The sequence below is a fragment of the Eutrigla gurnardus genome (genome assembly GCF_963514095.1).
Source record: "Eutrigla gurnardus genome assembly, chromosome: 6".
Taxonomy (NCBI): domain Eukaryota; kingdom Metazoa; phylum Chordata; class Actinopteri; order Perciformes; family Triglidae; genus Eutrigla; species Eutrigla gurnardus.
Genome location: NC_139920.1, coordinates 4,486,261 through 4,514,138, shown reverse-complemented (window position 1 = coordinate 4,514,138; position 27,878 = coordinate 4,486,261). Strand labels below are relative to the sequence as shown.

General features: G+C 42.4%; 1 protein-coding gene across 1 annotated transcript; it reads left to right on the top strand.

Annotated features, from left to right (window-relative positions):
• Window positions 1-971: 971 nt before the first annotated feature.
• b4galt6 (UDP-Gal:betaGlcNAc beta 1,4- galactosyltransferase, polypeptide 6) lies at window positions 972-27,748 on the top strand. Its single transcript, XM_084011587.1, has 9 exons — window positions 972-1,719; window positions 6,524-6,640; window positions 13,440-13,553; window positions 17,611-17,735; window positions 18,260-18,376; window positions 18,695-18,882; window positions 19,084-19,206; window positions 23,008-23,109; window positions 24,427-27,748. The coding sequence occupies exons 1-9, from the start codon at window positions 1,605-1,607 to the stop codon at window positions 24,572-24,574; spliced, it is 1,149 nt and encodes a 382-aa protein (XP_083867713.1). The 5' UTR covers window positions 972-1,604; the 3' UTR covers window positions 24,575-27,748.
• Window positions 27,749-27,878: the final 130 nt, after the last annotated feature.

The window sequence follows — 27,878 nt, the reverse complement described above, 5'->3', positions numbered from 1 at the left end:
GTAATTTTTATTCCTTTGTAAATCTTGGTTTAATTTTTAAGTTTTTTATGTTTTTTTTGTGTCTTTCTAATGCTTTACATGTTTTATGTAAAGCACTTTGAATTGCCGTGATTGAAAGGTGTTATACAAATAAAATTGCCTTTTAATACATTTTTAACATTTACTGGAAAATAATAACCCAACATATCAGTATGTGGCAGCACGGTGGTGTAGTGGTTAGCACTGTCCCTGGCTGTCCAGGGTGTACCCTGCCTTCACCCAATGTCAGATCAGCTCCAGCCCCCCGCGACCCTGAGCAGGATAAGCGGTGATTGATAATGGATGGGTCGATATAATTATGTGATTCCTTAACTCTCATATACTGACATAGTGTAGCCTATTGGCCCTACAAGGCTTTTGGTTTTTATTTGCCACCCACAGATTTTCTGGTCACCCCTATGTAATATTTTGCAGGCGCCATACCACTGTTAGAGACCACTTGAAAAGCACACAGTTAATGGTCTCCCTCCAGTAAAATGAATGAATAAATAAAATAGTTAGAATACTTTGTATATCTAGTAATAATACAATATTAAAAATATATATTAATATTATATAATTAATATAATTATACAACATTTGAATTTTTAAATCTACATTTTATATTGTGAATTTAAAGTTTGCTCCTCTGTCTTCAATTTTCAAATATGAATGTTTGAGAAAAGGCGCTATATATATATATATATATATATATATATATATATATATATATATATATATATATATATATATATATATTTTTTTTTTTTTTTTTTTTTTTTTTTTTTAATATAGCGCCATTTGTATATTTATTAATTATTTTTTTATTTTTCTTAATTTTTCGTTCGAGGAAGACACTCCGCCGCACCGCGCGCACAGGTTTCCATGGCGACATGGAGGAGGGGAACGGGTTGTTCCACCCACCGGAAACGGTCTCTGCAGTGCCAGCAGAAAATGAAAGGGAGGCGGACCTGCCATCTCTCTAATTGAGTTTATTTCTCCTATGTTATCCCGCGCCTCCGTGTTTTGAATGCCACAGACGTGCGGGGACAGTGTGGAGAGACCCGGTGGCATGAGCGGACCCGGACTGGGCGCGCGGTTTGACGAAGTAGTGCGCCGACTGTGCTGGGAACACCGCGCCGGCGGAGACTAGACTGTGTGGGTGAAGGCAGCGCGGTCCTGCCCCGCTTCAATGAGCAACCTTCATTGCTAGCGAGGAAAGCTCCGCTGGCGACCCTGCGACCATGGAGGGCTACCACGGGTCTCCTTAAGAGGACTCGCTGAGCTTTAGCAGTAGAACGGTTCCACGATGCCCGACCGCCGGTGCTCCATGAGGCTCTCAGTTGCCTGATATCACCGCTACAGGCCTGCTTTTTCCAACTGGAGGTCTGTCGGCAGGGGAAAGCAGGTCGGCTAGCACCGCTAGCGTCCGCCTTCTCCGCGCTGCATCTCCGGGCTGGGATGGTGCGGGGTTTCCCATGACCGCACCACCGACGCTGTTGTCCATCAGTTCGAGTCGACTCTTTAGCTCCGCAACGTGTTTTATGGGATTCACATTGGCGAGCGAGACGCGGGCCTAAGCCAAAATGGTGAACTGGAGGCGGCTGCTGCGAATGTCCAACCGATCGTTTCTGGCCTTCATCTTCTTCTTCTCCATGTCCACCACCTGTCTCTACTTCATCTACGTGGCTCCCGGAATAGGTCAGTTAACTCGGGTTCACACTACACGTTGCACGGGGTAACAGTTAATGGGATTATGCCCGGATTATCTCTCGCAGCCTGACGAGCTCCATCTGCTGTCAAATTCCACGCTGACTCTAATCCTGGTAGCTAACGGGCTAACTAACGGGCCAATTAACGAGCTAAATAACAAGCTAACTAACAGGCTAATTAACGAGCTAACTAACAGGCTAATTTACGGGCTAACTAATGGGCTAGCTAACGGGCTAACTAACGAGCTAACCACCAGGCTAACTACCCCACGTAGTGGTTCCAACCCAGGCCATGATGCCCGGCTAGCCCCTCGCCGTTTCTGCTATGTTACAGAGCAAAATGTGTCTCTTAATGACAGACGGGTGGATATATAAAATACATAAGTGTTTGGTTTATGGTTGCTGGTTGCATAGGTGACTTGTGAATGAATGAAGTTTCGGCATCAATGCTCATGTTAAAATCCACACAGCAACACGGGCAGCTCGGGCCAGTCCGTCGGGTCCACATCCCGGTCCGTGACGGGGATGTAGACCGGCCCCGATGCGACTGGACCGACATGTACCAGAGTTCACCATCTCCACATGTGTTCAGTTTAAATGACACGACCTTTCATCTCCCAGCCTCCTGGCTTCTACCTCCAACTGCATCTCCCATGCAAACACGGAGGAACAACTTTGTGGTGGATGTTTACATCCTCTATGCTGATGCTGGAGTCATACTGGGAGGACTGGGCTGGTTATGGTTACTCTGCTTAGTTTGTGTATTGCTTATGTTGATTTGAGGTTTTTTTCTGGCAAACTTTGCGGCGACAGCATGCAGGAGGGAAGTTGTTGACAGGAATTATGTGCTGATGGTGCAGCAATCAGGGGCAGTCATGCTTGAGAGGAGAGGCACTTCTGGGGAAATTCACTGAATACTTGTGGACAGCCTGATAGGTAGCAGTGTGACCATAACTGTAATGAGATGGTTTTGGCGCTGTAGACTGTATTAGTCAGTGATCGAAAGGGGTGTTGTTTTTGCTTGTTTAGTGTACTGAATTGCATTAGATAAAAGCTAGTAAAGTATATGATATGGGATGTGGTTTGGACCTGGTGGTTTATTGTATTGATACTAAAAGTGGAATAAGTGAAACGCATCCATCCTTATTAATTGATGAAGTATTATCACATGTACTCACTGGCAATTACACGTTCAACATGCTCATGAAGTAAAGATCTAACAGACACACCTGGGACGATGTCGTGATTAAAAACACTAACAATACGTTGATCGTGGAGAATTCCCAATATCGGGATAATCGGAAATATCGTCACAAGTGACACATGTTGGAAGGAAAAATATTTCAAATACGGAAATCATCAGAACAGAAAGTATTTATTCTTTAATCATGAAGTGGAACCTTAGGATTTATTATCTCCAAGATTATCTCATCAAAAAGGATGTGTAATTACTTTCTCAGCAACATGTTACGTGAAGTGATTCTAGCATTTTTCCCGCGATTTTATGAGTTTAAGCATATTTTGATGTTTATCGGCAAAATAATTTAAACTGCAATTTCTTAAAGGTTAAATTTTCATCCCATGACTGGACACAACAAACACTTATTTTGTCTATAAACTCTTGCAAGGCTACACTCATAGTGGGGTTATGGACATTTGAGGCCACAGTGCCGTATCTTTTTCAAACTGAGGAAAAGGACAATCTTTATACATCTGGTGTTTTTCAGAAGAACATGTTTCCATATCAATATTACGCCATAGATTCATGCATGACTTGTTCTGACTGTCAACAACGAGACTGAAGTTAGCATGACATGAACACATGACTCCACATGTATAAATAATAGACAGCATCCGTGCTGTCTCACTGCCACTCAGCGAAATGTAGACATAGAGACTGAATGAATGAGTGGGGCAGCATAACGAATGTGGAGAATCTCTGACAAAGAGCGCTGATGCTGAAGGCTCGGGCTGGCCCAGCAAATAAGGCTATTTGTGTTTGTTTGTTTTTCACCCATCTGCATATTGCTCTTGGTTTGAAATAGCTGTAGCTAGTTAATGCGCTCTTTAATGCGTGCAAATCATACAGTCGAGGGAGCGTTTTTCGAATTATTTAGCCTGAGCGGCGTGTGATGCGGTGCTGGATGTTGGCTTGTATCGGAGCTCCAAATGTCATGCAGCATTCAGTATGTTGCTGACTGCTGTTTGTGCTGCGTTCGGGTGCTGCCTGGGTTTTGTGTGGATTCCCAGCCAGTGTGGGATTGCTGTGCTCCACGCTCTATTCAACATCCTGCTGAGAATTTAATTTGAGAACTCAGGACCGTCATTTCATGCTTTGCTTGTTCTGCCTTCCCTGTGACAGATTTGACTTTTCAAGCCTGTGTATCGTTGATGACTGGAGTACATATTGATGTGTGTGTTACACTCCCAGCAGATAGATTCAGATTTTATTTTTGATCCTGAACAGAGTTAGTTTCAGGGATTGTCAAAGGAAACATTTTTAACCGTTTGTCAGCTAGAAACATCATTAGCCTGCTTTGACCTGCCTGTTCTCTTAACCCTGGCTGCCTGGCTGCTGTGATAAGCTTATCATTCTGTGACACTGTGCTGGTCCTTCATTAGCACGCATGCTGACACCGGTGTGCCGGCCGATAGGAAGACGGAACTGAAACCAACACCAGGGTTATGACGATGTTTAGGTGGAATGATGTCAACCTTCAGAGAGCTATTTAAATAGACAAAAAGCAGGGTAGCTTCATATAAATATTATAGTATTATGATTAGGGGTGTAACGGTACACAAAAATCTCGGTTCGGTACGTACCTCGGTTTTGAGGTCACGGTTCGGTTCATTTTCGGTACAGTAAGAAAACAAAATGCAAAATATAAATGTGCTAGTTGTTTATTACTTTTGTGCTTTTAACAGTAGGAACATGCACTGGAGCTAGAATGCTGCTCAAAAATATAAATACAAGTATTTAAAATATTTATTTAAAAAATAAAAATAAATAAAAATAACAGACTGTTAGTTTAAAAAAAATAATCCATCTGATGTGCAAAATTGAACAGTTGCAACACTAAATGTTTCAAGTTGTTGCTCAGATTAAATAACATGAATAAGGCTCAGACTGTTTTTTTAAAAACAAATCTTTTCTCCATCTGATGTGCAAAATTGAACAGGGCAGGGAGAGGCTGTTTAAATGCGGTGGGGAGCTGTGTTTGCACTAAAGGCGGGTCCACACCGGACCGAAAATCGGCGTCTTTGAGAGAGTCGGCGTCCGTGACATGAGTCTCCTTGGTGTGGTCGCTCGAATCGGCCCACGTCGGCGTTCATTTCAGCCGATTCAAATGTGTAATCCGCCATTCGAGTCGGCCATATTAAGTAGCCCGACTTCATTTACCGACGCGAGTCGGGCAGTCGGTGCGGTGTGGACCCGCCTTAACGCTACGCTCGTCTTTCTCCTCGTAGCGATGTTCACGTGGGGGTGGTGCCGTTTCAAATGCGTCAACAGGTTTGACGTGTTGCAAGAAACATACCCGACCTCACATGAACAATGTCGGCAAACCGCTTTGCCGAAGTGTTCCCAAACGGGAGACCTTAATGTCGCGGGAGGGTCCTCCAACTCTGGCTTGTTGCCAACGCTAGCGGCATTAGCCATGACGTCCGCTACTACTGCTGTTTATTGTGTCGCGGTGTGCGCAACTGCGCATGTGCGGCTGCAGCACGCTCCACAAATGCAGTCCTCTACATAATATGTCCGTATGAAAACTCGTTCGGTACGCCTCCGTTCCGAACCGAGCACCCCGTACCGAAACGGTTCAATACAAATACATGTACCGTTACACCCCTAATTATGATAAGACGTGTGGTGTTTCATTTAGCTACATGGATGAAATGATCAATATCTAGCAACATGCTTTATTTACAACATGTGAGCAAATGGGAATTACGTCCCAACTCAACATCCTGCTGTTCCATACTCTATATACACTTTTTAAAATCTGCAGCAGTTTTCGCTGTCGACTGAATGATGATGAAATAATGACAAAAGATATTGGCAGCTTGATTAGCATCAGTGAGATGAAGCGGCGAGCGTTCCTCCAGCTCAAAGTGGTCATTAATTAAGCTGCAGCGATAAAATCAAAAGTTTTCAAGCCCATCAATTCTGCAGCCCTCTTTATGTGGCTCTCCCTTCAGGTCCAGACTCGGGGAACAACAAAATGATTGTTGCTGTTTCACAGACGAACAGTGAACATGAAGTTTTACAGACTGATGGGAGCGTTTCGGCGATTGTCACTCTGCATCATCAGGTCCCATGAGAGGGAATCAAACTGTGTTTATTCTGATTTGTGGCATAATAAAGGACTGTTAATGTTAGAATGTTATTCATATTTGTAGTTCATGCCAAAAATCACGTATTTGCTATCATCCAATCATGTGGCTCGTTTGTTTGCTTTCACACCACTTGGAAGATCTTTTAGACAGAACATTGTGATAGTTACAGGACTATTTAAACATCAATGCAAAACAAATCTTTAACGGCTCCAGTGGAGATTTTCTAGACGTCCTGACAGTATTTCATTCACCTGTCACCTTTAAACCGTATGGAACTTTTAATATTTATCTAGGTCCCCTTGATTCATGTTGTGCCACGTCTGTGTTGTGGCTGCTGTAGTTGTAATAAATGTTAAATTTACCGTTTCCAGTGTTTGTAGCTGCAGCTTGAGAATCAAATTTGTGTAATGCAATGATTCCCACAAATTGTCAACTTCTTTTTCCTGTCTTTCTGTCAGCCAACACATACTTCTTCATGGTGCAGGCTCAGGGCATCATGTTGAGGGACAATGTGAGGACCATCGGCCAGATGATTCGATTGTACACCAACAAGAACAGTACGCTCAACGGGACGGGTAAGTGATACCCTTGCACATTTGACTATGATGTGTGTTGTATTGAAAATGAGGGACCCCAAATCCTCAAAAGTTAAATTCTAAGGAGCCTGATTAGACTGACAATCTCACAGTGGCGAAAAAACCTATCATTATTGTACATCAATTAACATCACCATGTAGTAGTGGTCGACTGATTAACCGTGAGCTGCAGGCGCCGCGAGCTGCAATGACTAGCATACCATGACTAGGTCTACTTCTTAGAAAGAGTCTATAGGAAGCGCTGAATAACAATACAAGGCAAGTTTCCAAAATTTAGAAACTATATTTATTAATCAAACCACTCACACCTTATCAGAATGCTGATGTATTTTGAATTATGAATGTGTGTCAGAATCAGCAGGAAACGTGCGTAGAAACGAGTGTTTCCGGCTTTCAGCCTCGTTTGCTGACGTCTCTTTCGTTGTCATTTCTCTCTGTGGATTCCTAAAATCGGAGAAATAGAATTATGGCAGTTCTTTCTGTTGATCTCCTCTGTTTAGGACTATAGACAGCACTGCATCTATACACAAACACAACTTATAATGTTGTTATTCCAGCATTATTTCTATAGATACATAAGGTTTTAACAGGGGGATCCATTGGTAAAATTACAGTGAAATCTACCCTCTCTACCCTCCTCCTTTTCACTGACTTGTGAGAGACGAGCTGCTGTTTCTGCTTTGCTTTGTGTTCAGACTGGAAAACACGTCAAACATGACGGAGGAATTGAAACGGTACATTCTCCTTTTTTCCTTTTAGCTGAGAATTAACTTCTATATGTCACATCATTATTTCATCATTAATGTTCAAATGGAAGTTTATCGACCAGAGTATTTGTAGTATTTTTAACAGGCTGCTTGCTCTCGGTTACACTGTGGAAACACTGCGAAAACCAGTGACTGCTGCGAACTGTGCTAGTTTTAGGGCCCTATGAAATCAGTTTTATTTTTCCCCAATTCCGTGTTTTCCATTTTATTTTTTCTAAATTCTGTGTTTTACAGTTTTAGAGCATTGTTTTCCGTCAAATGGTGTCTAATCATGTGGTTGATCAATCAAAATTAAGAAATTACCGAAGAAACATTCTAATAGGGCTAATTCCTTGTCATTCTGAGACCATGCAAATGTAGATAAATAAGTAAGTGTATGTACAATAATTTATGGAGGAGTCACAATATACCACCAACTTTTTCAAATCCCCCCCCCCCCTATGGATTCTGCGGGTCGAGTCATTCTTGTTGAAAAGAATAATAAACGTCTTCGACGTGACTATCACTGCGTGTCTAAGCCCCGCCCCTCGGTGAAACAGACAGAGAGGAGAGACGCTGGATGAAGCGGTGTGCTTGTTAATTACACTAAAACACAGTAGAGACTCCCGGCAACGTCTTTTCTTTCAGCTTAGGTGCGGTGACAAACACTTATAATGTCAGAGAAAACATAGCTTTTTCTAACTTGTATCCAGATTTTGACAAATTCCTCGGAATCTGTGTTTTACAGTATATTCCATTTTCATTGTCAGATTCCGAGATTCTGTCCGCGTTTTTGCTGAAATCATAGGGCCCAAGGTAGGGTTTGTATATTATATTATTCTTCTTGGAACTTACAATATTATTTTATGTAAGATAACATAGGGTGTTGCCATAGACGTGCAGTCTTGTAACGCAGACTTCCACAGAAAATGATCTCTAGAAAAGGGTGGGCGGTGGAGAGTGTGGTGGTGCTGAAGGCCAGCAGCAGAGTAATTGATATGGGCCATTGAAGTTCATTAAAAACGAATAATCCGGTTCTAGCTTGAAGAAAATAAAAACATGCATTCAAAACCTGACAACAAAGCTGTTTGAACTACTAGCTTAGCTTAGCTTGGAGAGGCTTCAGCAGAGGCAGTGGAGTTACGGCACTGATCAACACTGTAAACTACCAGCTTACAAGTAGAAGTGTTACTGTAGGTTTTTTGTATAACTTGTGTTGTAATTAGGGCTGTCAACGTTAACGCGTTAATAACGCGTTAACGCAACATCCTCTTAACGGCGTTCATTTTTTTAACGCGCGATTAACGCTCGGTATTAAAAAAAAAAAAAAAAAAAAAAAGCGCATTGTATGTTTTATGGCCGTCGGTGGCACCTGTAGTCCTGATCCAGAGGGAAGGTGCGTGTCCACAGGCAGCGGTGTTTCCCCGCGTCCCATTCATTGTCTATGTGAAAAGCCGTGCAATGCATTCTGGTAGCGTCGCGGCGAATGTCGAGAGACGGCGCGCGAGTTGGCCGCTCCCATTTGCCTAAAGTATAAATCGAATCTACTTTATGCTAATCAGAGGCGCCGGGCTCGACTCGCCGCCTCGGGAACGCTCGCGAACGCTCGCAAAAATCTGTTGTTTGAGGGAGAGCGCCTGTCAATCATCCTCTCGTGGCAGCCCACCAAGCGTGCAATACTGGGAAGCAAAAAGACTGCCGGATGGTTCAGTCGATAAGACCAAAGTCATCTGCGCGTACTGTGGATATGAAATTAGCTACCATAGAAGTACGTCCAGTCTGAGATATCACTTGCAAGCCAATGCACTTATATCCTACCCCCAAAAATACAAGTAAATACTAGTATTTTAAACTTGTGATTAATCGTGATTAATCACAACCTGTTATTGTGATTAACTCGATTACATTTTTTAATCGTTTGACAGCACTAGTTGTAATAAACACTATTCAATTGGACCAGTATCGATAGTTGGTGTAATGAAACAACTGCATGTAAATAACTGACTCAAAAACATTTTTTATTGTGATGTCTGGATGTGCAGAATGCATGGATCAGGAGAGGAGAGGCATTAGTGAAGACAAACTATATTATTGGTTTAGTTGACCGTCTTACTGTCTTCAGGTTCAGGTTCAGGTTACTTTATTGATACCCAAGGGTAAACTAGTTTTGCAGTCGAGAGTTCAACAGGCAACAGAAGGCAACAGAAAACGAACAATCAAATTAGAAACAGGACATTTAAAAAGAACACATACACATAAAACAAGAGACAGCTTCGTCTCGACAGAAAGTGCTGCAGTTCATGAAATAAATAGATTAAAAAAAGAGGGGGATACATCATGCTCTGAAAAGTGACTTGTGCATCTTTTGTGCAAACTACAGCTTGTTTACTAGTGTTACTGCGGCTGGAACAAAGCTGTTTTTATAACGTTTTGTTCTGCAGTATGGGACTGACAACCTCCGTCCAGAGGGAAGAAACTGGAATTCACTGTGCAAAGGGTGTAGACTATCATTTAAAATGGTCGTGGCTATCCGCTGTAACTGTCTGGTATACAGGGAAGAAGGGTTCAGCTGTGGCTCACCTATCAGCTTACTTGACCATTTCACAATTTGATTCAGTGTGTTCTTGTTTTTAGTAGAAAGGCTTCCAAACCATGACACCAAAGAAAAGGATAAAACGGACTCGATAAAAGCACGATAAAAAAGAATCATCATGGTTCTGTCAACATTCCAGTAAGACAGTTTTCTCAGACAGTGCAAACGCTGTTGTCCTTTTTTACACACAGTTTCACAGTTTTCTTGAAAGTTCAATTTAAAATCAATGATAGTCCCAAGATATTTGTAGGATTCCACACATTCCACTAACTGACCTCTTATGGTTGTGGCATCATATGTGTGAATTTGTTTGCTAAAATCAATTAACATGTCCTTTGTTTTCGATATGTTAATTTGAAGATGTGACTCTTCACACCACTGCACAAAGTCATCAACTATAGGGCCATGGCCTCTTTCATTCTTTTGGAGCAGACTAACAATAACGGAATCTTAGAGCTCTGATCCTCCACCATAAGCAGTCAGAATAATAAAGCACGGTAAAAAGTACACAATCTCTCCTTGAGGTGTAGTGGAGTACACAGTTGCTTGAAATAATATCAAATGGGACGTTTAGTAGACCTCAACTCTACACTTAAGGTTCGGGGAAATGTCCTTTCCACCACTGTATTGTGTATGTGAATGGAGCACTTTGGAGTGGACATCACATTGACCTCACTGCAGTCGTTATTATTGTCTTGCTTTATTTGCATTAAGTTATTATATTTGGCATGGTGTCTTGAATTACTTTCTTAGTAAGGACATTAACGCACCAACACGTAGAAGTCTTGCTTTCCTGTCTCCAACCACTGCTACTACTGGAAAATGCAGTGACAGCAGCTGGATTACAGGCCTTTTATTGAGTTTCTATGTCGCATTTGCCTTGAAAAAGTTTCACCAACTAGATCGAGAAGCTGCATCATTATATACCAAGTGCAGCATTGGACATTGTCGCCATAGCGACGACGTTAAGGAGGCTGCGGTGCCCCGATGGCACAAGGCAACAGTCGTTGACGCAGACGTCCCGTTTCCAATCCAACCGCGGTCACTCTCTCAGAGAGGGACGACATTGTACATCCTGTTTCAAATCAAAAGCACCACTATTGTTTGCAGTTCTCTGTGTTATCTCTTAGTAAGTGCACCCTTAAGCCCAAGTTATGCTTCCGTGTCGACACAACACAAGGGGGTTGCGGACCCCTTACATCCTTGCGGACCCCCCTTACGTCCAACGCAAGGGCGTGACGTGCACCTCCCAAAAATCCTAGACGCGCGTCGAGGCGACGCAACACCAACGCAGCGGCATTGGCTGTGATTGGTCCGCTAACTACATCCGCTGGAGACCACTTTTCCGGTTTCCACTCATAAACACCGGCATTTAAACTTTTAATAGGCTACTTTTATTGTTTGCACCTCGTTTTATTGTTTGCACCTTCTCGATTTTGCACAAAGAAATAAAACAACAAGTTCTAAAAAATTTTGGATGTTTAAAGCCGGAAAGTAAACAAACAGGCTATAACGAGGCTAACGACGATACGTCAAGAGTCTCGGTCGGTCGGTCAGTCTTTACAAAAAACATAGCGCCCTCTACCGGTGTGGCATTGAATTGCATTTCGACACGTAAACCCAACGCAGAACCATCACGGTCTCCAAGCAACTGCGTGGCCGTTGCGTGGCCGTTGCGTGATCACTACGCGGAAGCATAACCGAGCCTTTACTTTCCACTATGACTCAACACAAACTTAGCTGAGTCTTGGTACTCATAATATCATTGGTGTTCCAATGTGATGACTGAGGACGTCGTCATGATGACGCTCAGTACAACAGAAATCATTTGAATCTCAGTACTGAACATGATGGAGATACTGGGTTGTTCTTCAGTGGAGATACTGGGTTGTTCTTTAGTGGAGATACTGGGTTGTTCTTTAGTGGAGATACTGGGTTGTTCTTTAGTGGAGATACTGGGTTGTTCTTTAGTGGAGATACTGGGTTGTTCTGTACAGTGACTACGACTCAGGAAACTCACCATGTTGATAAATCATATCTTATTAATGTCCTCTGATTATCCGACTGAAAAACCAGTCGGATAATCAGAGGAGGCTTCAGATGATCCATACTCTTTGTGACACGTGAAGGCGCTACTACAGAACTGTCACTTTCTGACGCCACAGGGCTCCAGACTAACTTTTTGCATTTGTCACACTGGTGCGCCTAACTTTTTCATTTAGGTGCACCCAAAATGTTTCATATAACTTTTCTTTACAGTTCCTATATCCACTGGTAATTTAATAAACAGGAATAAAGGTGTTTTTTGTATTATTCATGAATGTTTTTTCTTAATTTAAATCTCTTAAAATGTGCTTCTTTGGTGATATTATAAGCAGTGTTTAATGTTATTATTATTTCTGACTACGCCCTGCTTCAGTTTTTGGCTGCCCAACGCTGAGACGCTGCCGGGAGGGGAGGGGGGATGCTCAGCCCACCACACACTTGTCCCAGTACAGGTTGTGTTTCTGGTGCTTTTTAAACGACGATGCTCCGACAGCAAAAGCAGTGTCCCCAGCCAAGCTCTGGTCGTACTCTTTAAAATAAATGCTTAATGGCTGTGGCGAAACAGAGCAAATCAAACAGTTCTAGTTCTTAAAACTACGACTGACCGGACTGCCTTCACGACACCAGCTCACAGTCGAGTGAGACAGGACGGGCATCTTACAGTGTGAGGGGAGACAGGTGGTGAAGCAGTTAACTCCACGACGATGTCGTGTCTGTGCTGGGATAGGTGGTGTTACGGATCCAGCAACTTACTTTACGGAAAAATGTATACATGTCTCTTTATTTTTGTCGTTCGAGCATGAGCAGAAAAACTCATGTTTTTCACATGTAGTATATGAAGGCTTTCCCACAAACATTCAGCGAAGAGGAGACCGCGGTCAGAGCCAATCAGACACGACAGTCCACCCCGATTTGCCTTTGATTGGCTCAGACTGTGGTATTTCTTCTTCCCTGTATGCTGGTGGGGAAAAAACATAACGCTACACACATAAAGAGACCAGCTAAATGTTGGTTGCACCGGGGCAACCAAGCAACATTTTTGTTGCACTTCACTAATTTTTGGTTGCATGTGTGTGCACCCAAAATGTTCGCGCTCTGGAGCCCTACATCAGTTGTTCTCCGCCCAGAAAATGCATCAATGTTTACAAACACAAAAAATGTCTCAACACCATGATAATATGACCAACATCCAGATACATAAAAGTACTCGGAAGAGAAGTATTGGTGCTGCTTTAACGTAAGGCTGTGGTACGAGTTTGCAATCACTTAAGGAAACGCTGATATTTACATCCAAGACCAATAAGTAAGTAGAAATGTGGGTGTGATCATCTAGTAGACGTTTGATATAGTTTGGAGTATTCTGCCGTGATGCTTGATGTTGTTTTTGCTGCAGACTATCCTGACGGCAGTAACTCCAGTGAATACCTGGTGCAGCCAACCACGTACCTCCCTGAGAACTTCACCTACGCCCAGAACCTCCCCTGTCCAGAGCGATTACCTTCTATGAGTGAGTAGACACTGGTACTCAACACCAGAAAAGGCTCTTTTCAGAGGGTCAATTCATTATTTTCACATGGCAGGCAGGTCCTGTCTCCCAGAAACTTATCCCAGCTAAGTGTTACAAGAATCAAACGTGGGCAGAGAAGTGTGTAAAGCTCTCCAAAGCCCACAAAGAGATACAGGAACTGGATTGAAGGTTGCTTCCACAATGTTGACTGAAGGACGAGCCTGGTATATTATTAATGACAGCAGGCTCAGCTGTCATATTAATAATATATCAAACTCATACAGGCTCATGTCAACTCTGACTAATTAGCGAGCTGATTGAAGTGCATTAACATTTAACTTACATTATTTGTTGGTATTGTATCGATCTATCTATCTGTGCTGATATTTGAAGCCATCTTTAATTTAAAATAAAAATGCCAATGCTGCGCAGAAGCAGCCGTTTTTGTTTGCATATTTAATCATTCTGATTAAACAACAATATTCATGTAATTGAATGTACCAAAATACCTTATCATCATCACTTAATTATATTTTTTGTAAAATGAAGATGGTGACTTCATATTATTGTTTGACTTATGAGATCCAAAAATGTCCATTAACTCCAAAGCATTGTGAAGTACTGGAGTCAAAATGTATCTCTCTTACATGTGCTCTCATTAGGTTACATTACAAAGATCCGATTCAGCCTATTAGCTCCACGTTCCATCAAGACATCACGACTCACATTGAGAAAGCATTCAGAGTTAATTTAATTAAAAAGCAACAAATTTAATTAACAATTATTTATTTTTTAAGGGTGATAAGTTGACGTCGTGACTGCAGGCTTTCAATGCTTCACTGGAAAAACCAATGGATGCGTTGCATTAAAAAAAGACATCCGGTACAGTAGGCAAGCTGGCGTCTTCCAGAGGTTCTTATATCAGCGATGCTACATGGTGAAACCATGAGCTGGAGTGCATGCACCATGCTCGGTAGGCTGGGTCAATCCCAATCCCTCATGGCCTTGTCCATGTTCCTCGTCTTAGAGTAACATGCACCTTTTCCAGTGGCTGGTGATCAAGGCATACAAGTTGCATTATTTTGGCGGTTTCTTTTGTCTTTTCTTCTTGCCGTCCTTTCTGTGTGAGTGTAGATGGAGTTGCTAAATGGTCTCTGCCTTTGTGCGAGCTAGTTTAGAGAACTCATCATATTCATGGTGCGTCTAACCTTCACATTTCTGATGAGGTTTGTGGTGTTGAAGGGTTTTTTTTGTGTTCCTCCACAAGGGATTTCTTTGGAGCACACATTGCAAATTGCAAGAGTATCTTGTTTATCAGACACCCGGTAGAACTGCCAGAAGGGTGACACCATTTTAGTAGTCCTTAGAGAAACTGTCTTGCATGTTTGTTTTTTTTTTTTTGTTTTTTTCCGTGTGTAACAGGATCAGCTCTTCTGATTGGCCTTTACAGAGACTGCGGATCGATCAAAGCACCCTTAATGGCATCCGACAGTGTTGGCTGACGTTGGCTATTGTAGCTATAGTTAGTTATGCGTTTGTTGGCCAGGTGATGTTTGAGTTAATCAACCTGGCATTCTGTGTAACATTTTTATTTTAGTTAAAAGGCGAGTCCACGCTGGACCGAAAATCGGCGTCTTTGAGAGAGTCGGCGTCCGTGACATGAGTCTACTTGGTGTGGTCGCTCGAATCGGCCCACGTCGGCGTTCATTTCAGCCGACTCAAATGTATAATCCGCCATTCGAGTCGGTCATTCTTTTACCATTCTGATTGGTGGAGGCTAGCAGCTTGACTAGCGATCAGTGGAGTCCGGAAGTGACGATGGTAAACATACCAGATAAACAGTGGAATCGGGTTACAGTTTACATTTTAGATTTTTCCGTTCAGAGAGTAATCACAACTACAGTCTACAACCTCACTCTGCTGACAACAGTGACTGGTGAGGACAGCATGCTCTGTGTTATGGTCTAGAGAGGACCGGCTACTTCCGGTTTTCGTGTTTCCGGTGTGGACTCGCCTTAAGGCAAAGTTGAGGTTAGCAGCACTATCACAATCAGGGTAAACAAACGCATAAATCTAGCTAATGTTAGCGCTTTATATTAGCCTGCTCTCATGTTACTAATATATCAAAACTAATGGACCTACAGGCTGGTGTTATCTCCCCTGACACAATAGTTTAATATAATATTGATACTGCAATCAAGCCTTTATTTCATTATGACAACTTTATTGAAAGCACCAGGTTTCAGGCTCCACAAAGCTGGTTTCATTCTGTCTGAAGCTAGGGAGGTGGTAGAGTAGGTTGATTTGTGATGATTTTCCATTATCGGGATATTTGCTAATATGTTCTAGCCCATGTCAAGCTTGTTATGATAGAGAATAATCTATCTATCTATATAAGAATACTTTTCAATAAAAATATATCGAAAAAATACAGGAAGTATCATGTATTAAAAAAAAACAGATGCAGTTGTTTTTCACAAAAAAAAATGTGTCCTAACTGTGAAACAATACACATGTTTTCTTAAACAAATGTGAAGTGATTCCATTAGGTTTAAGTGCCATTTTAAGAGTTTTGAGCATATTTTGAAAACATAATCCATATCTAGTGCAGAGCATATTGCAGATACTGTGGGTGCAGGTAAAAGTGGCTACGTCATATACAGCTGTAATCTCATTGGCTGTGCTGTGAAGGGGCGTTGGCCATCAAGGTCAAAGTTGACTGACTATAGATAATCCCAGCTATGTTTGAGTCTGTTCAGTAGTGCTGGGCGGTATACCGGTTCATACCGAATACCGGTGGTTTTTTTGTTTATGATATGCATTTTTCATATACCCCAATACCGGTGAGTGTGTAGCGTATGAACGTCGGGAACGCAGAGCGGCGGAACGTCGCGCCGCCGGACATTGTTTGAGAGGGGGCTGTTTAGCAGCTGCACCAAACAAGCAGCATGCGAGAGCACAGCCTGTGTTGAGCGTAAGATGCGGTGAAAAAATAGATAAACACGGCGAAAGTTTCTTTTTGCCGAAACTTTCGCCGTGTTTATCCATTTCTTTTTTTCGCCGAAACTTTCGCCGAAAGTTCAGAACGAGCAAGCAATGAAACAGAAGAACTTGTGCCGAAAAGAGGAGCCGTGTCTGTTGTTTGGAAATTCTTCGGCTTTAAAAAATCGAGTCGAACAAACAACAATATTCTGCAAATGCCGTCGGGCTAAAGTTGTAGCCGCTGTTCGCACTGCGAGAGAAGAGACGAGTCAAATGTCACTCAAAGACGCGTTTGCTAGGGGGACTGCCTACGACAAGAAAAGCAAACTGTGGAACTATTTATTTTTTTAATTTATTTGTTTCAATATTATTTATGGATGTTGCCTTAATTGATGTCCAGTGGATAAAGAAGTCTTCATATTGCAGTTACAGGAGACGTATTGTTTACATTGTGTAGCCAGTTGGTTTACAAAAGATGTTTTTTCAAGTTGCAAAACAATAAAGGGTAATGTATTTTGACTGCAACAGTCATGCATTCTGATTCCTTCACATCATTAATGCTAGTGTGGACATTAATGTTTTTCTACAATATTCACTCCTTATGACATTAAAATATGTCAGTCCAAGCCAATTTACTGCAGTAATTATTCTCTAAATTATTAGAAAATTAGGTTAACACCCAGTCGTGCTTGAAAAAAAAAATACCGTCAAATACCGTGAAACCGATATCATTTTGAAAAATACCGTGATATACATTTTTGGTCATACCGCCCAGCACTACTGTTCAGTCAACGCAGGCTGCAGAATTCATGTGATGTGTTAGTTGATGGAGGCAGGTAAAGCCACAAGCTGCTTAATCAGATCCGTTAAGGATCATCACTCTGAATCCCAGACACATTACTGCTGCTGGGCCACAACATCCCCACCAAGAGTGTTTTCTCCCAGTATGTGGTGTATGAGGTTGGGTTTGGACTGTGTCTTGTCTTATGACAGCCTTGTGTTTTTATGTGTGGTGATTTTTCTGTGTTGTGATGCTGGTTTATCGGTGGAATAACCTTCCGAATCCTCTCCACAGAGGGCCTTATGGAAGTGAATATGACAGAGATCCCCATGGAGGAGATGGAGCTGCAGTTCTCCAAGTTCTTTGACATTGAGTTTGGAGGCCATTGGAAACCAAAGGACTGCAGACCTCGCTGGAAGGTGGGTTTAAGCATTTTACAAATCTAGTAAATATTAGGGATGCAACAATACAGTTAGCCCACAGATCAATACCTCGGTTCTTGGGTTACGGTTGCAGTTCTGTTTCGGTACACATTTTGTGCGCAAGGAGAAAAAAATTGCTATTTATATATTCCAAAATGTTTTTTGTTTTTTACATTCAGAGACATTCAAGTGTATTGTATAATAAAATAAATAAATGATTAAAAAAAGGAACACTTTCAAATGCAAAAGTGCTTCTTTACCTTGACAACTGGTATAGGATAAAAGGGGGTAAAACAATTTGTAAATGTACATATGCATGGCGTACCGTACGGTTCACTATCATATTGAGAACCGTGGCATCCCTAGTAAATGTATATCCTCTAAACAAAACAACACTTTTATATAATGTGTACATATGGTATAATGTCAGTGATATAGAATGAAGAAAACAAACCTAGACAACAGATCTAGTTGAGTCGGTATAGTCTGGGCTGATTCTCACTGTAACGTTTGTCCTTCAGGTGGCCATCCTGATTCCATTTAGAAACCGCCACGAACACCTTCCCATCCTCTTCCACCACCTCATCCCCATGCTGCAGAGACAGCGGCTGCAGTTTGCCTTCTACGTCATCGAACAGGTACCGTCATCCTCAATGTTCTATACTACTACACATTTTTCATCAATTAATACAAGCAATCAGATAAATCTGAACTCCCTTTTTATTTGGAAAGTGCTTTTGAAAGTCAGACTACAACACAAAGCATTAATCATTCTGCAGTGCATTGGAAGTGTGCTCTATTCTACACAAATAATGTTTTCACATAGCAGCTCTAAGACGGGACACTTCTAGGAATGATGAGGGAGGTGAGGCAACAATTTGCGTTTTGTGTTAGCCTTTAGAATTGATGATTGTGTGTGCGTGTTTGTGTGTGTTTTTGTGCCTCTGTGTGTGTAGAGTGGGAGCCAGCCCTTCAACAGAGCCATGCTGTTTAACGTGGGCTTCCTGGAGGCCATGAAGGACTTGGACTGGGACTGCTTGATCTTCCATGATGTCGACCACATCCCTGAGAATGACCGAAACTACTACGGCTGTGGTCAGATGCCACGCCACTTTGCTGCCAAGCTGGACAAATACATGTACATGTGAGTGTCATCACAATGCATGTGTATATATTTTAAGAACAGACAGAATATAAATGCCTAAAGCAACATCAGCGTTAGATGTTATATTGAAACCAACGTTACTCTGTGGTGAAGACAAATAGACATGAGAGCTGAAGCATGAAATGTGTGGGCCTGCATGACCGTTTCGGATGTTTAACTCGCGTTCGTGGTTGTTTCCAGTCTTCCATACAGCGAGTTCTTTGGTGGTGTGAGCGGACTCACTGTGGAGCAGTTCCGCAAGATTAATGGCTTTCCCAATGCATTCTGGGGCTGGGGAGGAGAGGACGATGACTTGTGGAACAGGTTAGTCTGACTCCTTTAGTTCCTCATGATTGTGACAGTGTGACGTCACAAAGAAGTCACTAACTAGAGGTTGGCTTGGATTCATCAGGCTGTGGACAGGTCTGCATCGATGCAGTGATGTCATGTAGTCGGGAGTTAAGTTTCATTCAGCTCAGTGAGTCTTTACTGCTTTCGCTGCCATTTACTGTCTGTTGCACTACTTTTTGCTCTCTAATCTCTTTATCGTCAGGTATTTGTCGCAGATAAATCTGAATCGGTATACAGTATATGCTGGCCCATATTGCAACACAAGACAGAATGACTACAAAATAACAACAAAGCCCACAATCATAACGGATATTAAACATACATTTTAAAAGAATCTGACAAAAGTGCTGTTGGAATGGTTCAGAAATGGTGTCATTATATGTTTTGGCCAGCAGAGCGCACTGCCACTTACAATAGCCCCACAGCTTAGTGTCATGTTAAAGAACCCAGAGGACCAGAACCCCGTCACCATGGCAAAATATAGCTGGAGTCAAGAATACTTTTATAGCATTTATACCACAAACAAACCAGCACAAAAGTGACAATTACCAACAAAACCACTGACATATTACACATTCCAAACCCTAACAAAGGTAGCATTGGCATTTTGGACCCTAAACAGCACATTAATAAACTACCAAACCAAGGGGAATGATAAAATACACAAGATACTTGTAGCTCAGCATGTTTAGCCGGGAAAGTCTGGTTAATTAGCTCAGTGGACCAGGAGTTGTGTTAAACTGTGTCCTGATGATGTTTAACTGAAGTTCATCTGAGGATTCACATTTAATTCATGAAATCATCACCTGAATGTGTCAGCGGAGCGAAGCAAAAACAGATTGGAGTAATAACTAGAGCTGGGTTTCGATTCAAATTTCAAGAATCGATTCGATTCCGATTTTTAAGTTTCAGAATCGTTTTTTTCCGATTTTCTCAGATTCCATCCGATTCGATCCGATTTTGATCTGATTTCCGATTTCGATTCGATCCGGGGGTTAATGTTATTAAAAATGAAAAATGTATTTGAACCGTTTCCTTCACTTCATGACTGTGTAGAGAAGCAACATATTAAAACTAGTATTATATCAATATTAAACAGCAAATCTTACAAGTATTGGTAGTTACTGATGGCTGGAAGACTGATGAAAAGGTTAAGGGTCAATCTACCGTCAAGAAAGATAATTCAGGACAATAAATGGAGGACATCATTGAGGTGACTATATCTGCAACAGTGGATTCCTACTGGGACACTAACCAGTGCATTATTATTATGCTTGAAAATAATTAAGAATTCACCCAAAAGCGGTTGCTACCAAAAGCATTTTTATTTTAAAACTGCTCACACTTAATAAACTGAGAAGTACTGAAACTGGAAGTATAAAATGTAAACGTTGAGCATTTTTCTTTAAAGTGCGAACATAAGAACAGAACAGTTCACTGAGGGAAATGTAGAAAATAATTTTAATTAAAAAAAATCGATCTTTGGCGCGCAGTTGGCGGAGTGGTTAGAGCGCATGCCATGTACGAACGTACATACGCAGCCGACCCCGGTTCGAATCCCAGCCGGAGGTCCTTTGCTGCATGTCACATTCCCTCTCTCTCCTCATGTTTCCGATCTATCCACTGCTAATAAAAGGCGTCTATGCCTCAAAAAAATCTTTAAAAAAAAAAAAAATCTTAAAAAAAAAAAAAAAAACGATCTTTGGACGTACGAATCGATAATCGGTCATTAATATGCGAATCGATTAAAAATCGGAAAATCGATTTTTTTCAACACAGCTCTAGTAATAACTAATGCTATATTTTGTTTATTGATGCGTAGATGTGACCACACATGAATGTTTATCAACCGATCCGAGTCTGATAATGGAGGATTACACAATGAGGGATACTTTATTGATCCCTGGGGAAACTGCTTACATTTACATGAAACTGTGATTTATTAGTATTTCTTATTGACAATATGACAGTATTTGAGTGTAAGTAAGAATTATGGCCAATAAGCAACTGTTGAATGTTTATAATTTTCAAGGTAAACAAACATAAAATGTTATTTTCTTTGCTAATCCTATTGTACTGAAAATGAAGCGAACCGTGAGCCAAACACTGAGGTACGTTCCGAACCGTGGAGTTTGAGTAGCCTACCCTTCTACCCCTGTGGCTAATGCTAGCTAGTGATAAACATAGATGTTTGTTTATTTGTTTGATCCCGTCTGTTCCTGGCTTCCTTACAGCTCCTTAGTGTTAGCAACATGCTACCGCTAGTAGCCTAGCTACTGTCCAAAGCAAGAAACAACTGTAAGTCTCCCAATTTGAACTAGGAACCCCGATCTCAGTGCTACGATGAAGGCAGTGTCAAACCAGTAAAAGTAGAGCCTTTCCTGTGAGATTGCAATCGACAGCAAAGCCATGCTTCTAGGGAAACGATAATTTAGTCACGACTCTATAGTCGTTATATTATGCATAACAACTTCATAACGATAAGTAAAAGCAAAAGACTTGTCCTTTGCTCTCACATTAATTCCATGTAGATATACAGGAATGTCTTTTCTGTTCTTCGTGACCTGAGACTGTTTATTCCCAGGAATCAGCCTGACCATTAACCTGGGAATAAAAATTAGATTTTTCACTCCTGAAGTTGTTGGATCCGACAGAATCAGCACAATATTTGTGTCTCAATCCAGCGTCCGTCCTTCGGAGGCTCCATTTTAACTCTGCATGTGTCACAAACGCCTTCAAATAGAGCCAAGAAATGCCTTCTTCTCCTGATTCAGAGGATCCAACTGATGGATCCTTCACGGCCCTACGTATCCCAAGATTCATTGCGCGCCAGTGATAACTGGATTTGAATCAACATGGCATCTATGAGTGAATCAGCAGCAGGAGATGCAGCAGAATAAACTCTCAGCCTAATATAAATCATGAAGCATCTCCCCATCATATTATACAATTAAAATAATCAAATATGATCTCTGACTCATTTTAATTGGATAACGTCGTTACCTCTTCTGCTCTAAGATAACGCAAACAGGAAATCCTGATTTCGGGGACCGCTTGATCCGGCCTGCAGGCTCTTTCAAGGACCGGCCGATATGGGCTTTAAAAGGCACAGAGCTAAAAGGATGCGTCCTCCGACGGCTGGACGCTGAATTGGGAGACGGCGTGTGTCACAGCTGCATACTCCCATTCCAGTGAAACGTTATGTTGCGAGACCAGCGCGTTCTGAGCGGAGATCGTGTTTCTGCTCTTTATTTGATGCACACAATCAGTTCAAAAATCTGAACATTTTTGTCAAACATTCTTTCAATAACCTTAATTTCAATTTAAGGTTGATTTAAAACGCTATTACTTAAAGGTTCATCTTCTCCCCACATTTAATATCGGTTCACATGTAGTTTGAATGTGTGATGTGGGGCTTCGAGTGCTCTGGTAGAAGTGAAGAGCCCATTATATCGTGTCAGAAACATTTGTCAAACTGTTTCATTTATTATTAATTCTATAAAACGGTGTTTCTGTCCATGACCGGACCTGTAGCACAGCAGTAAAGACCACCCAGTACCATCTTATGACTGTCCCAAAACAATCAATCAGCTTGATGGTCCAGAAGCGTTTCTGCTTCGTACTTTCAGCTGACTGAGATGAAACAAACGTACCTGTAGGAAGACATGGCCGTGGTTCTACCAGCGGCTTGTTGGGAGGCTGTGTACCGCTATCACACATGAAACAAACGGGTTGAGGTTTGGTTCTAAACACACTCTGCTGCTTTCTCCTCAGGGTTCACTACGCTGGTCTGAATGTCACGCGACCCGAGGGAGAGATCGGCAAGTACAAGTCCATTCCTCACCACCACAGAGGAGAGGTGCAGTTCCTCGGGAGGTAGGACGGCTCGTTGTTTGTCTACATTAAGGTCTCTATTCTGTAAAAAAAAGAAACTGAGAGTGGAGACGTCTCTTTTATGTAAGAGACTAATGCAGTGCTGTTCATAGCCAAGCAGGTGGCTTTAAGTGAAGCCCTGATTCTGATTTTAACTGAGGATCGAGGAAGCACAGTGAGTGTGAATGATGATGATGTTTGTGACATCAGAGACGAAGCAGAGCTGCAGGAACGAGAAGAGTCCAAGTCATCTGATCTACAAGATCCACTAGGAGACTTTCTCTTTGTTTCATTGATTCTACAACCTCAGGCTTTGTTACGTTTTCGATTAATCTAACTATTTATTTTTCAGTTCGATCGATTATTTCCCATTACTTGATCAATGTAACTATTCACACAATATGGATATCAAAACATTTCTTGTTAACATTTCAATATTACATATGATACTTTTTTTTTTAATTAGCCTATTATTAATTAAAGGTCATACGACTATGAAGGATTGGGTCTAACGCGAATAAACATTAATTTCCTATCAATTATTCACAATAAAAGTGACCCCTTACTTTCCATGAGCGGTAACTTAACACAAATCCTATTCAGCCGAAAGAACACGAAACCGTAAAAAACAAGACGTTTTCTGAAAGTACGAACAGAGAAACTAAACTTCAGACCACAGAGTTCCAGTTAGAAGCTTCAAAAGTCCTGAGAGCAGAACACAGAGACTAAAACGTCTTTGCTGCTCAGACATGATGAGTCTCTCACAGAGGGGAGATGAGGGGCTTGCTCCGCCCCGCAGAGCTGCTGCTGACAGACGGCCAGAGACGCTGATGGAACGAGTCGGTGTGGATTTAATGAGCGCTTGTTAGCGCCGCTCACGTCTCGCGTCTACAATTGTCTGTTCATATTAATTAAAAAAAAAAAAAAAACGCAGGCCAAGCTAGCGGGAAACTTCCCGCCACCACTGGACTGAGTGTGGGACGAGAGTTATCTACTTTAGTTGTTTGGGACGTCAACGCAAATCATTCGTGTCGACGTATTTATTTAGTCGATGACTATGGAAGTCTATGAGAAAATGGTCCTACTTCTCTCTTGGTTTATTATCTCAGTCAACTTTGTAAACATGAGTTTATGGTCTCAATCTCTAGTTTCAGTCTTTCTGGTCAAACAGACCAGAAAGCAGGGGATGCTTTAGGGGCGGGGCTACCTGCTGGTTGACATGTACCAATGCAGTTAGCTACCCTTTTTAGCAGGTGAAAGCAGCCTGTGTGTCTGAGTGCAGGTGGAGTAGATAACGATGATGTTTGACTGTGTTCGTAGGTATAAACTGCTGAGGTATTCCAAAGAGCGGCAACACTTGGATGGCCTCAACAACCTCCATTACAGCCCCCACATCTCCCTCAGCAGCCTCTACAAGAACATCACGGTGGACCTGAACCCTGAGCTCGCCCCTATCGCAGACTACTGAACTGCCCCCCCCTCCTCCACACCCCAAGCTCCCCTCCGGCCTGGCCTCCTCGCACCCTGTTCAGCCACTCAGAGGAAGAGGGGTGGGGCAGGTGAGGAGAGATGGGGGGCACAGGCTGGGAGGGCTGAAGAGGTGCACCACATAACGCTGCCTGAGTGGGGGGGGTCCAGCCCGAAAAAAAGAGGAAAAAATTAAGAGGCAGTGGCAAGTCTCTCTAAGTGAACTGTCGATTGTGAGTGTGCGTGCGTGTGTGCGTGCGTGTTTGTGTGCGTGTGTGTGTGCTGCATGTCTTTTTGTCCGTGCCGGCTTAACTACTACAAGTTGACATGAGTTGGTTGTGGTTGGAGGGAGCAGCAGCATCGCAGCTCTGATGTTTACTGCAAAGCCTTAATGTGGCAGAACCACAGCTCCCTCTGCTCGGCTCGCACTGCTTCACTTCTGATGTATCACCGTCACCTTACAGGCCAACAGACACGTCGCTGTCTCACTTTCTACTATCATTTGTTTTATACATATCATTTTGTGAGGCCGCAGTATTCCTTTTTCAAAGGAGGGATCTGAGCGAGGTTGACATTGTTTGTGATGTACATTTTTGTTTTCTCTTTTATTTTGATACGTGGTATTTATTTCCTCTGATTCGGGATGCTTGAAGAAGCAGGCCTGTCTGTGTCACTCGAGTGTTCGCTGCTTGTTTTGCTGCACTGCTGCTGAATCCGCATGAACATGTATGTAAATATCGGCCTCTTAAAGCTCGAACACAGAACACAAATATGTAAATATGGGCCTTTAAATGCTCGGGCATATTACAGTGATATTCCAGTGGGTTTGAATTTTATTTTGGCAGCTACCTTCGTTCTCATGATTTAATAAGAGTGAGTGGTTTCTTCTTAACAGGAAGATCTAACAATATAGGATGTTTGGCTTAAAAAAAAAAAACAGAAGTATCCAAATCTTGAGATTTGACACTATCTTTTGCATGCCTTAATTTATTTTGTTTACCAGATTTTGTTCTTTTCAAACATAAATTATTTCATCAGTTAGAGATGTGTATATTCTTAATTTTGCCTTTTTGTTGTGCTTTATTTTCCTATTTGAGGTGCACTGTGTGAACAGAGTAGAGCTGCTCCTCAGAGGGGGGGCAGGGTCGGCCCTCCAGCCGCCGGGGGCCACACAACATGCTTTATGCAGGTTCATGGTTTCATGTGAGTGTATAGTTTTTGTCTCAGATGTGTTTTTATTTTTAGATATTTTTTTATGATTTTTATTCTAATGGTTTAGTGCTGGACCATGTGATAAAGCTCTTCGTTGTACTGTACCACGCTGAAGCGTGGGGGTCTGTGCTGGGTGCTGTGGGTCTGGACTGTAGTGGTTCGTACTTTGGAAGCTTGTCCGGCAGTCACAAGGGCCAGAATGAGAGAACTGCTGTTCTTGAGTGGCACGCGCTGTGAAAAGTTTGATTCTTAAAGCTTTGAGCACTATAAAGACGGAGAGGTAGGCGGATTGTCTTTGACCAGATGTTCTGGTGTTCACCGTTAAGATCTCTAGGTTCTGAATTTGACAATGAGTAGTTGTATGTTGGACGTTTTGTCCTGAGATGTTCAATCACAACTCTGGCCATTTTTCGACCCAGACCATACTTCCTGTCCTGTCGGGCTACTTCCTCTTGCCGTTTGCTTCGTGATGGCTCCCCTTAGCGGCTCGTGTACACTGGGTGTGGTCTTCGTCCGAGCCGTCATCTCACTGAGACCGACACCGACATCTACAACCAAGCACAGTCAGAGAGCTCGCCACAAGGTCCATTTAATACCCGTCGCAGAGCTTTTGATCACATCACATGGTCTTCATCAACAGCTGGAGTTGACCCTGTGGTCACGGAGTTGTAGATGGTAGCAGAATCTGACTGCTGATGAAGTACATGTGCATTATGAAAAGCTCCAGAGTAGCTACGAAATGTTCGTTGTCTTGAGATGGTTTTGGTATGAGCTGCACTAAAATGCATAAAAAGGGATGAATCAATTTAAAGAAATGTATGTGTATACTGTATTCTTACCTCCCTTACCATGATGGCAGATAAGATCACCTTTAAAAGTCCCTCATGAGGATATTTACGATTATCCTGATACTGGAAATTCACCACTATTGGCTTATTTTCCTTTTCATCGAGCGCCGTCATGAAATCACCAGTCGTTTGGACTCTTGGTGAATGGATGATGTCACGTTGGACTGACTGTGTGTTGGCCCTAATTCAGTGTTCTGGTTGACCGAGCGTTGTGGCGTGGATGTGATACAGTCACACTCACGGTGACGTGGACTGTGTCCGGGTCCAGGTCTGCCCTTGTGCTTTATCTCAAAGGGCTGCCGCTACACGCCAGGCGTGTCCTCCTGCAGCCCCGTTCACACGGCGGCTTTAGTCCTACTTCCTGTCAGCACGTTTAGCAGAGCAGCTGACCGTCGCATGGAGGGAAGGAGGTTTCCGGTGTGAAATGGCCAGAGTAACGTGTTTTCTGGAGTTTTACAGCATTACGTGTCTTGTCAGTACACCCAGGGTTCCTCCACACAAACGCTGCAAGTGCTTCTGGGAAAGGTGGTCTTCAAGACACGTGGATAGAGCCTGACCTCACCTCCTATCTCCAAGAAGCCCCTGCAGCAGCAATCCTCAGAGCAGCCCGTTTATGTTTACAGTGGTTTTGTTTCCCCCTCGAGCCCGGCGCCGCTCTCATCTAATCTGGCTTTTACACTTTGTGTGTCGGCACGTTGGAGAGGAGCGGAGTCGCCGCTCGCTCCGATGTTCAGCTCCTTCCTGTCTGCAAACATGTCAACTCAGCAGATTCTCCCTGCGCCGCCTTGTCTTGTTTGTTTCCTGGGCTGCTGGCTGTGATGACGCTGTGAGGCAGAAACATGAGTGTTATTGAGAAGTAGCAGCTCACTTCATCACAACAAAGTATTCCTGCGTCCTGGTGATTCATGCAGACGCAGCATTAGTAGATGACATCAGAGGTTCCTTTTACACCTTGCTGTGCTTTCATTCTATTCTCTCTTTACACTTTTTTGCAATTGCTAACACACAATTACTGACCAGGATCCCCTCATTGTCCAAACTCTACACACAAGAGCTCACAATATCTCACAAACCACTTCATTCAGAACTAAGTAAACTCTTTACTTCAACTTTACTCCCAAAAACATCTTTGGTCTTTTCATTTGTTGCATTCTGTAAATTCAGACTATGAACCCACGTTCATTAAACCATATCAGACACCTGGGCTGAGTCCACAATCACTCACTACGTAGAGAGTTCACCATG